The following is a 12,577-nucleotide window of genomic DNA, read 5'->3' on the forward strand; positions in this document are numbered from 1 at the left end:
TTTCTAAATGTAGAACTAAATTGTAACAGAGCGAGCTGTAGCATAGTTTTATTAATGACCTTGGCAGCAGACCATGTACAACCTTTATTTATTACAGTCACTTTCAGTTTTTATGTTGGCATTCTCTATGATATTGTTGCTCTTTGGTCTGTTCACGGATTCTGTTGGGAACTGGAGATTTGCACCTTAAGATGTTCACTGTAGTGCCTTGCACCACTCTGCTGACTCCAGCCTGTCCTTCACTGTCAAGCTCCCCATCTGTTTCCATCTGTATTTGTTTATGTGTAGCTCAGATTAGGCATTATCACTGTTCTTTCTTCACAGTTCTTGATAATATGAATGTCTTCAATGAAACCAGTGGCTTTATGTAGTTCTGCTTCGTTAATGCCTTTTGTTTGCCCATACTGCAAATGTCCTGTCTCTGAACATGCAACTATTGCCAAAGCTACAGAACAAAAGCTCCTGGTACCACACAATTTGGAAAGGTACAAAATACTGTGCATCAAATTGCACCAGAAGTCAGTTTCCATGCTAGGTACTGAGCAGTCTGAGTTTAAATATCCTAATATCAGAAAGTGTTATTATATAGACATTAAATGTTATTATATATAGACAATTTCTGTCTATGGTATCTGAAGACAATTGAAAGTGGTTAAGACTTGCTCATTTCCCATGTTCCTACATGAACAGTTGTCCATGTCCCAACCCCATCATTATTCATGTGCCTGCTCATGGCTAATTTTCTGTGTCAAATTCCCTTGCAGACAACATACCTTTCTCCTGGGCTTTATTTCTTTTTTTATTCTGTCTGCCCAAGACAAGTCTTTACTAGCTTGCTGGACCATAAAAGGGCAATCACTTTACCTCTGAGTATAGAAGGAAATGACTGCCATCCTGTCAGCTGCAGTCCCTTGGAAGTTTATTGGAGACAGCAAGCATTTGGAAAAAATGAAAATGAAGTGGCGACTAGCTATCATGTTTTTATGAGGCTTTTATCAAATGCCTCAGAATTGTTTCAATATTGCTGACTTTTACAATTAAAATGCCAAGATAGGTAAAGAACTGCTAGTATTCTTATCTTAATTTGTTCCTCTGTTTACTACATATATAGCTGTAGGATTTCTGTCTTCACCAGCTGTTGTGGTGTCATATCTGCTGTAAGATTTTGAAGAGCATAATTGTACATTATACACAATTTTCTCAGAAGCTTATACTTGCATGCTTCATAGTGATTCTTTTCTAGTCTCGCTATCTTATATTCTTTAAACTGTTTAACGACAGATTTATAGTAATGATTCTCTTATACAGTGGAAGTATTTGAAATCTTCAGTATAAGGATTTAGGTACAAAGTTAAGATATGTCTAACTCTCAAAGAAATCTTTCCCTTTCAACAGCATAGTATTAAATGAAAATTGCTTCTCATAACAAGCTTTAATCACATGAGCTGAATCCCCAACAGCAATGATGCAAAAGTTTCAGTAAGAAATATAAAGACTTTATTTCGTGGTTTTCACATGCCAACAGTTTGGAACCCAGTAGAATATTCCAAGTATAAAGATTTATACTCCACAAGAATGGAGATACTTATTTTGCAGCCCTATGTTGAATAGTGATCTTTTTAAAAAACAAGTTCCTTAAATAATATTTTAGTAAGGTAGGTTGTCAGTGTAATAATTTTCATTTGATGTAATTGCTAAAAGAGATCTGTAAAAAAAATGGAACAGATGCATCTTTTAAAAGATTAAAGTCATGTGTTCCATGTGACTTAGAATGTGCTAAAGTGGCGGTAAGCAGGAGTGGAAATGTCAGTTGGGTTCAGTTTTAAAATATATCGTTGTGAACCATAATGTGTGTAATTAATTAGTAATTGGAGGGGTTCCTTTGCAGTGAGGAAATTTAAGTGTGTATTTACCATGTTTATTTAAGTAAACAAACTTATTTCAATAAACATGAAGAACTTCTAAATTATAATGCAATTTATCTATTGTGTGAAAATTTTTGAATCGGCTATCAATTAATAAACATGTTTTTAAAGACCATCTGTGCCTTACCTCTGTAGAGTTTGAGTTAAGCACCTTCATAACATATCCTTCCAAAAATGAAATTAGTTCCCCCCAAAAAAGTTCAAACTTAATATGAAACCCAGTAAAGAGATTTATCTGAGTGTTGGATTGTGCTGGAATAGGCTTCGGAGCAAAGAGAAAAACTAGCCATTCTTCTGCAGTGATCTGCAAAGACAAAAGAGAGTTGAAAGCGTCACCAGCAAAGCTGGTTAGGGCTCTCCTTTAAGAATTCCACAATTTTTGTCTGGAATATTTTGTACCTTTCCAAACCTTTTTGTATTATAGAATAATGTCAGTCGTTAAGCATGTCCACCTCTAAACTCTGCAATTTGTTAAATCCTTAGAAAGGCATCAGATAACAGTACTTCTTAGAACTGCATGCAAGGTAATGCTCTATTGCATTTTCCTAAAGATAACCCACGTTGAAATTCATAAATAATTCAAGAATACTTAGAAAAAATATGATTCATTGCACAATATGCAACAGAGGCAGATGAAAAGTGACTACTTCCTGCTGTTTCCACAAGGAGAGTTTGAGGTTCTGTAGTATACTTAATTATATTTACAGCAGGATGAATAAGCAATTGAATTTCATTCAGGTATTTGTTTCCGTTTTTGATGGATTTGCTGAGTTTGCATACTTGGACTCCTTGTGTTTGCTTGTATGCATAGAGAGCGTTCTGAATCCCAATTGAAGAAATATTTGCATATTGATATTCACACAAGGAAATTATAGCAGAATAACTGTGTACTCATGTTTAAATCTGAAAGCAAAGAAAAGAGGAACTTCAGTTAATTTGTGAATATTAGTCAAAGATAGGTCTCAATTGTTCAAGTAAATTATTACAACCAGGTCTGTAAGAAAACTATTCTACAGTAAACTTTGTGCTATCCAGAGCAATGGGAGACAGTAGAACTGTGGAGGGAGCCAATTGGTATGGATGCTGTGGGTTACTGGATGCATGTAGTAGTTTATGTGCAGTCAGATATGCTTTGTGGAATATGAACACAGCTGTTAGGGCTTCTAGATCAAAGCTGACCCTAAAAGAATATGGTGCAAATAAAATGCCTTAGCAAATAAGTCTTGCTGGACTAAGTTGGCTATGCGTGGATCCCACTTAAGTGTTCCTTCATTATTGCATTGTAGGTGGTAGTTGCTTTAATAGGATGTTAATATACTGTTCATTATGCCTGTTGTTTTACTATTCAAGAATTTTAGAAAAGGACTCTGGAATGAAGATTGCAGTGATAATAACAGGAATTGAAGACACAAAGCTGTAGTTTTAAACTAAAAACATATTCGGAATGTTGTAAGTGCCATGGCAGAGTACTGCTGACTCCTTCCATGAAGCTTGTCGTTTATTTTGTAGAATCACTGTTGTCATTCATGTAGCTCTTGAGAAGGTGCTGGTGGTCTCTTTAATAGGTTAGTGTGTTAATGGCTGACATCTGTTAACTTTACCATCTTAATTGGATCCTTTTAGATGTTCAGCCAACTGGTCAGGCACACAGTGTGAGAGGCCAGCTCCCAAAAGCAGCAAGTCTGACAATATCAGTACAAGTAAGTACTTCAAATAACTGCTATCGCTTGTCAAATTTGCTCAGTTTAGAAATTTTAACCTGGTGATATTTTACAATGTGAGTTTGTGTCATGAAATGTGCTGGCTGCCTGTATTTAAAAAACAAAAACCAAAAAAAAAAAAAAAAACCAAAAACAAAAAGACAAATGTAGATCTCTCAACTTTTTGATTGACATTCAGTGTTTCATGAGGTGGTTTGGATGCAAGCCATATGCTATACACTCACTGCTTCAAGGGCTAGCCTGCACTTTTCCTGAAGACAGTGTATCAAGAGGCAAGTTCTTGGTGATATCACTGCTAGGCAAAGAAAAAGTACGAGACCTCTGACCGTTTAAGTCCTACTGAAAGCATCAAAAATAGAGTTGTAAGTAGTTCATAACTTTTGCATTGGCTGTCTGCAGAGGTTTGAATTTTACCTACTGTGAAAATCATCCTGAAAGTAAGAATAGCTCCTGTCGTATTTTTTTAAACATACCTGTAAGCATAAAAGGATGGTATTGCTACACTATTGGCAGTTTAAAGTGGACAAGGTTCCCTGCGGTGCATTGAGTATGCTGATGGTACCCTGCTGTACATCTCTCGGTCACATTTAACCCAACTGGAGCAGTAAAATGAATCGCCCACTATTCAGGTCAGCTTGATGCTTAGATGAAATCTTCCTAGCGATCCAGACAAATGAAATAACACTTACAAGCTGGAAATGGGCAAAAAAGCAGCCAGAACCTAGATCAGTATTTCATGTTGAGAAAATACCTGCTACGATTTGGGAAATGGGTGTTCGTCTTGTGCCTGCGGCACCCCAGGCGGCACCGTGGTCACCAGATGGCAACTCATGCCTGGTGGGCTGTTTCAAGGTTTTTTTCTTGAATGTTTACTTGCCAAGACAAAATGAACCTCTTTTTTTTTTTTTTCCTCCTAAGTAGAACTTCGTCCAGTTATTTATCAAGTGTTATCTTAAAATAACATTGTTGTGATGTCCTTTATATGCTGAATCTTCAGGACGCTTCAAGTTTTTATTCAGTAGTACTTCATTTTGGGCCTCGGACAACCTGACTTGGCTTTCAGTAAGCCTTCAGGCAGAATTCAAGGCATCTTTTTCAATTCTTTATTTAGACTGTGTTTAATGTAGAGCAGAGACTGCCAACAGCTTATTTTTTTAATAAATCAATAAATGTAACCAATGAAACAACCAGCAATATTTTTGTTTTCCACCAGTTAAGGATTGTGATATTAAAGGAAATGCATGTCATTCCACATCGGCTTTATACTGGATTCCTGTAGTTTATAAGGGCCAGTTTTTTAGAACATAAAATTATTTGTTGCATGTATTTCTTTCTTGCCAGATACTTACATTAAAGCTGAGAAATTCTTAGGAGGGTACAATTGCTGACCTTATTTTTGCAGGTAGTCTCATTTCAGTGAAGTTAGCTGCCAAAATAATGTTAAGCCCATTTTCTTCTTCCCTGTTCCCTCCTCTCCTTTAACATCGCTGTCTGATCTGTGCACTGTTTTTCTGCTACATTAAGCATTATTGTAGTTTCCTTGATTGCCTATATCAACACAACAAAATTATTGGCTCTCGAGTACAATGCAGTAAAATGCAGGAATGCACCAACCATCTAGAAATGAATATTGCTAACTACTTTCATTTTCTCACAAATAAAAGTAATAAATACATATAAATGCTAAATGGAATTCTTCAATCAGAGCCATGTCTGCTGAATATTTTAAATTAATAATTGCATGACTTAAACTACTGAAAATGATGGTGGCAGTTAAAGTCAGCGGCCATGCCACTCTAATCCAAATTGTTCAGCAATTCCACACACCTTCAGATGGTATCGCTGCAAATGAGGGCAGGGAATTAGTCCAAAGTATATTGCTATCCAGAAAGAGGAAGCTCCTGATTTGTTGATGAAAGTACTTGTGTGTACACTATTATCTGCAATGATTTTTTTTTTATTGATCAACATTAAAATTTCAGATCAGTGAAACTCATCACATGAAATTGCATTTGTTGGTGAGGGAGATTATTCTTTTTAAATTAATTTAACTGGTTTACATGTGTGATGACATTATTAGATGTGGCTGTGAGTATTCAATGATATTTCCTTTTCCTGTTTTAGGGAGCATTGCAATCATTGTTCCTCTTGTTTTACTGGTGACTTTGATCACTACTCTGGTAATTGGACTATTTCTTTGCAAAAGGAAACGAAGGTAAGTAATTTTATATTGATGTATGAAGTAAAAAACTAAATCTTCAAAGTATGTGCATCTTTTTGATATAAAAAATTCACTTTATATGTGTTGAGCACATATTAAAAAAAACAACACTCAAATAACCCAAAACTTGTTTCTGGATGCAGTCAGTGAGTTACATTTTGGTTCTTGCTGGAACAATCATGTCTATTATTTATACTTATATTCCACATACACTAGATAAGAAAATATAGTTCTTTTCTTATCCAGTTTGCTCAATCCTGCCAAGGCTATATAAGTGTTAATAATTTTATCCGGAGACTTAGTCAACTTAGTAAACAGAATTAATTTATTTCATTGGAACCGCGTTATTAATATTGTTCATGTCTATAAATACTTTCAGATAGAGCCTGTGCAGAATTTCCAGTTTCTAGTTACAGTTCATTTCAATTTATTTACTTTGATTAGTTCTTTTCAATTTTATATAAGTTATAGTGAAGATAGAGTTTGTAACAATGTTCAAAGTATCTACTGTAGAGTCCCAAGCCTTGTCATCATTACTGTATTTCTTTAGTATCTTGCATAGGAAGCCAAAATGCCAGCACTGAACAGTGAATCTTTTGTTCTCTTGAATTTAGCTGCCTTAGAGTTGATAATGAAGTTAGGGAGTGCAGTAGACATTTTGACTTTGGCCATTTCTTCAAAGGCCATGTTGGGTGGCAGGGGAAGCAAGAGTGTTTCTACTGTATGCAGACACCTGAGAGAGCTGCTAACTTTCTCGTGTTCAGAGAAACGAGAAAGTGATGTTAGTGGCGATGCAGATTTAACAAGTAAAGATTCCTAGTAATAAGGACATGGCCAACTAGGGAAGACCTGGAGTGGGAATCAGACAGCAAACCATTTACTTCAGGCCTGTAGTTGGCCTGCTGGTTGGTCTTGAGCACTGTCTTCCTTTCTCCTGAGGCTTGTTACCCCACCTCTGAAACCAAGATAACATCTTCTTTTGTGAAGTCCTTTAGAAATATGTGATGAACCTACCATTTCTGCAAATGTGACCATTTACGAGACTATTTCAGTCCTCCAGACTAAAAGAATCTTTTAAGTAACTATTATCTAGCATCACACATAGCATCTACCCTGCAAACTCTGGTGCTAACTAGTAAGCATTAATTTTTAAATCCTTTTTGAAAAGCCCACAAGATAAATATATTCCCTGGCCATACTGTTAGTTATGCTGACCCTGCCAGGCTCCGTGGATGTCATTACGTGCTGCTGTACCTAAAAACGATGTTTACTGATAGCCAAATCTTGAAAACCAGTTGCTGGTCTGTAAGTTGTTTAAGTTATTGAAAATAACTTATTAAATAATAGATCTTCAGTACAGAAATAGAACTAACCTCACTAAAGAACTTTTTCCTTAAAATTATATTTGAAAATATATTTTAGGGTTTTTCTTAATCTCTTCAAAGACGACTGTCATGTATTAAAGTAGGTATAGATGTTCAACACTTGTACGCTACAGATAAGTGCTTATTTTAGAAAATATTTTTTCTATGCCATTTCTGAAAAGCACAGATCCTTTAGTGTATTGGATTTTAGACACTGACTGCATCTTTCTCAACCAAACAAGAGGACTCAACTATTACCATCCTGACTGTGGCCTCGCTATTATTCCCTTGTAATTCTAGAGAACCTATTGCATTGGGAAAAATTACCTGCTTGAGGTTATTTCAATTGCTCAGACTAAAATCACCTCCTTAGCTAAAAGAAATGAATTCAGCAACTAAAACAATTCAACTCAATCACTTATCTTTACTTATGTCTAATTCAAGGTTAAAAATAAGACTCTATCTTTTATTAAAGTTTGAAAAAATTGAAGTTGAACTTCAGCTTTAAAATAACCACTGGCAGGGGATACAAACTGGAACTATGAGAAGTTCATACATTTTTAATGCATCGTAATGAAACCATTTGCTTGTCCTCAGATTACAACTGACTTTGGGCAACTGATTTCAAATGGAAGTGAAATGAATGAGCAAGGGAACATGACTCATGTTCGCTCCATCTTCATTACTGCAGGGAATCTGCAATGAATTTGCAAGGCTTTCCTTGGGAAGTGGGGGAAATCTGGAAATAGTAGGACGAAGTCAGGGTTATAGACAATGAGTGAGCACTTTGTATGAATTCATACCATTAAGCCAAACTGAGAAAAACAATAAAAAACTACTTCCAGCTTATGTGAGATCTACACATAGACTCAGATTGCTACTTTGAAAAATGGAAGGGCTTTCTGATTATCTCTGCAGGAAACACTTTTTTGTCCTGTTGGTCTTAATGATTAAAGAGAAATAAAACAAAATTTGTCCTATTTTAGGATGAGGCATCCAAGAATTGACTTGAAAAGTCACTACTTTCTTTTTTTTGTGTTTATGCATTATAGGACAAAAACTATCAGAAGACAACCCATTATAAATGGAGGAATCAATGTAGAAATTGGCAATCCATCATATAACATGTATGAGGTGGGCCATGATCACAGTGAAGGTGGTCTTTTAGCCTCAGATTTTACTGTAAATGCAGAAAAGGTAATTTTTTCTTTTTCTAGTGGCAAAACCACTACTTATTTTATGCTTACAAAGGTTTTGAATTTGAATGTAATTAATAGAAACATAAAACAATGACATTTAGATTTAGTTAATGAATATAAAGGCAAGTTAGATTTCATTAGAATAAATGTCACGTACATATTAACAGCTGTTTTGCAGCCTGATGCTTGCTGATGGACATTTTTCCTAGTGCCTGCATTTTACCAAAATAGAGTTAGAACTAAACTACGAAATGAGTTTTTTGTCACAGACACATCTGCCTTAAGTTGCCAAATCGCAACCTATCTTTTTAGTCTAGTCGCAAATACTGAATGGCCGTATATTATTGTACAGTCTACCATCTGAAGCATGAAAGAGTGCGTGCATACATATGAAACTAACTTATTTCATATACGAAAACTTCCAAAGGCATAAAGAATTCAGAGTCCTGGCTGGATAGATAGATTAAATGTTTACACAAAGCTAGTAAGTATTATCATTTTCTTGTAAAAGATGCTGTCACTTCTGCAGCACCACTCTTCAGTGATTGAACTCCCTGAGTGATGTGACATGGGATGAACTGCGATATCTTTCCTAGAGCTCCGTAATCAGACATACACCAAAGGGCAGCCATCATTCTGTGGCATTTCTGACAAAGCAATAACCGGATTACCGTTAGCTCTAGGAATGTCATCGCTGAATCACATAGTCAGTGTGCTGAATACAAGAGGTAAGCTGAAAATGGAGTTCCTCTGGAGGAAGAGTAACAGAGCCAATGCTAATTGTGAAGTCTGGCTCTAACCCTTAATGCAAAATGATTTTAAAATGCTGAATTTTATTCTCTTGTTGAGTGCAAGAATGTTTCATGCTGAAGAATACTTGTAAGTAGATTTTTTCTAATTGTAGATCACTCTAAAATAATGTTTTAAATCGGTGCACTGTTTATTTAACAGTGTTGATAAGTACACATGGAAGATGCTCTATTGGCACAGAAACTAAAATTTTCTGTTTATACAGGCCAGATACATAGGGGGAGGGCCCACTGCATTCAAGCTTCCCCACACAGCTCCATCAATCTACCTAAACTCTGACTTGAAAGGACCACTATCAACAGGGGTGAGAAATGATGATTCAAATCCATTTCATTCCACCACAGCCCCTTTCTAAAGAAAGTTTGTTTGTCATTTTTGAAGAGAGGCATTTTCTGTTTGTTTTTAATTTTGTTTTTCTTCTTTTAATGGCAAGAAGAATGACAGTAAATTATATATTTTCCATTTGAAATAAAGGGTTCCTCTCTGCATACAAAATTTCATCTGTACCCGTCATTGTAACATGATCTAAAACTGCAAATGTGTCTTTGCAAAGGAATGCAAAACCAGTAAGCAATGTGATGCTTTTCCATAGTATTGTGTAAGTTTAGCATAGCATTCACAGCCACGTATCTTGATATATTTGCAATTTATATGTAATTACAGGCATTTAGTGAAGTTTGTCAAACTGAGAGAAGTTCCCAAATAAATGAAAACAAGTCCTTTTATTATAGAGGAATTTGATACACACTAAAATGAACAATTTCCTTTAATATTTGCAATGCATTGTTTGATTGTTCAGCTTTCAATCAATTTCTATCATAAAAGTTACTTTTAAAACATCAGATTTTGACTACAGTTTAGCATGGTTTTTGCAAACATTGAAATTTAAAATATTAAAAAGGGACATCAATATGACATTCATTTTCATGTGCCTGAGTATATATATTCATCTTTTGTGCCATTTGCATTCTTGCATGACTGTAATATGTTGTATTTGGCAGTTTAACAATTTGTATAGGATATGATATTTCTGATGGAGCACAAAACCATGGATGATGAAAGCTAGAGTGTATGCACATCTCTAACATTAACTCTTGCTGGTATTCAAGTCACTCCAGCTACTTTCTGTACCTCACTGTACTGCATTATGCTATCAATACCCACTCAGAGAGGTATCATGAGACAGACCCTGCTATTATATATAATTTTAATAACTCCATAAGGCACTATATAGATGCCAAGTGTCTCTGTTCTGTTGTGGTTATCATCCTTAATAATGATTGTCAATGAAATAAAAAGTCCTGTCAATTGAAATAAAAATAAATTTCTGTTTTCCTAAATTTCTGTTTATAATCATTACAGCAAATGTAAAGACAGGTGTAACTGAGAGTTTGCTCTCATAAATTACTAGAGCAGTTGATTGCATATTTATGTTCCATTAATATAGAAGAGTAGCTTCTTCTTTCTTTCTTTTTTTTTTAAATAAATGTGACTCACCTTTTTCTGACTCCCTTCCAGGAAAGTCTGAAACACCAGGCAATCACTTTGTCATCTATAATAAATGGAATAGGCAGCTTTTAACTAACTAAATGAGTAGCTGCTGTAGCTAGCCAGCCTAAGGAATATCTGAATCCTGGGCTCAGAAATGGTATTGGTCAACAGGGAAAGGAAGAATTAAGATTCTAGACATCTTTCGTTCCTTGTTACCCAGGGTGTACTTCAGGATATTTGCAAGTCAAGAAAACCTACCCTGGTTTGGGTAATTTAAAGTTTAGCCATTTCTTACGTACACCAAACAAATTAATTTACCTATTTTATAGCTTACTGGTGTTCCACTCAGTATTTGTGTAAGCAAAGCTGTGCTGTTCCATTAGTTAAAGACGAAGATTTTGACCGCAAGGTACCCTTTCCAGTTGTTATAGGTAAAAAGCTGAATGTCTAGTTGGATAGCGAAGGTCTTCTGGGAGACAATAAAGGCACAAAGTATGAAGGAATTAGTGGAGACGTTTACATGATAAACCCTGGATAGTGTTTTCTCCTTAGCACGAGTGATAGGAGAGTAAGTTTTCATCCATGTTATACATCCTTCTGTGCTGTCAGACTCAGGAGACTTCTCATATACTGAAGTGCATTGCAGAATTAAAAATGGACTTGTCCTATGCTGAAGTACCACTCATTTCAATAAATTTTTTCATTACAGTCCAAACTACCAAAATTGTTGAGAAAATACTTCTCAATCTGTAACTACTATGATATATTAACAGTTATGCTGGTTTATTATTAAAGTTTAATTTACATTACAAAAGTATTGAATTTTTGGTCAAATCATGTTGTATATTTGGGCCACAGAATTCGAAAACATGGTCAGCTATTGATGGGATGCTGATGTCTTAGAACAGGTAATATATGGAAACTGTTGGTTGCAGTTTTCTACTGTTAAACTTGTCACATGGTCTCACAGTGCACCTTCTCTATAAACTTCTTCATATCTATTCTGAAATCTTCCAGTGTAATAAGGTGGACAAGTCAACTTCAGAGACATTTTTCCAGGTTTTTGTTTTATTTTTTGTCATTGTTTTTATGGTTTTAACGTCATAATGTGCTGCATGTCATATCATTGATTATTTTAATAGCATGTCTCATCATGAACTTAATTTTTAACTAAATAATTAACTCATTATCAGGTTTGCAGAAGTCCAGGTATCTATTAAATATGTCCAGTTATATTTTATGTGTACTTGTTCTTGCTTTAACAAAACCATTTCCATCTCCATAAACGTTTATTTTGGTTTAATCCAGCTGATCTAATGTATGCTTAATTTCTCTGCAGCCAACAAATTACGCCAATCCAGTATATGCAAAGTTATACATGGATGGACAAAACTGTCGAAGCTCCTTAGCAAGTGTTGATGAAAGAAGAGAACTCCTTCCAAAGAAAATAGATATTGGGATAAGGGAGACTGTGGCATAATCTGCTGTTACCTTTTATACTCTGTATAAATGTATAAAATATAAGGATTACTTTTCTATGTACCAACAGTATTATAATTGTTTTGGCATCAGCATTACCTCTGTTTTTTGTTTGGTTGGTTGTTTTCTGGGTTTTTCTTTTGCTGATGACTTTTGACTGACCATTTGTAAGGTATTTTTATGAAAAAGAAACTGCACTACGGTACAATTTACAACAATGCTGCTGAAATAACACACCTTTAAATTTGTTAAAATTGCAAACATATTCGTTTGTAGCGTGAAAATGAGCAATCTATTTTCTATGAACTTTTTTGGTTCTACTTAATCAATGAAGATGGTATCTGCACTTTTTCATTATGTAGTCTGG

The 12,577-nt window shown here is 35.1% G+C and overlaps 1 protein-coding gene across 1 annotated transcript in view; it reads left to right on the plus strand.

The window, feature by feature from the left end:
* The window catches only part of LRP1B (LDL receptor related protein 1B), a 575,589-nt gene extending 563,955 nt beyond the window's left edge, over positions 1-11,634 (plus strand). The window contains exons 87-91 of the mRNA XM_075152715.1: positions 3,549-3,625; positions 5,771-5,861; positions 8,284-8,428; positions 9,446-9,544; positions 11,590-11,634. Coding sequence (XP_075008816.1) covers positions 3,549-3,625; positions 5,771-5,861; positions 8,284-8,428; positions 9,446-9,544; positions 11,590-11,634 — 457 coding nt within the window. The remainder of the gene's footprint in view (positions 1-3,548; positions 3,626-5,770; positions 5,862-8,283; positions 8,429-9,445; positions 9,545-11,589) is intronic.
* Positions 11,635-12,577: the final 943 nt, after the last annotated feature.

Source organism: Calonectris borealis, chromosome 6 (assembly GCF_964195595.1).
Source record: "Calonectris borealis chromosome 6, bCalBor7.hap1.2, whole genome shotgun sequence".
NCBI lineage: Eukaryota > Metazoa > Chordata > Aves > Procellariiformes > Procellariidae > Calonectris > Calonectris borealis.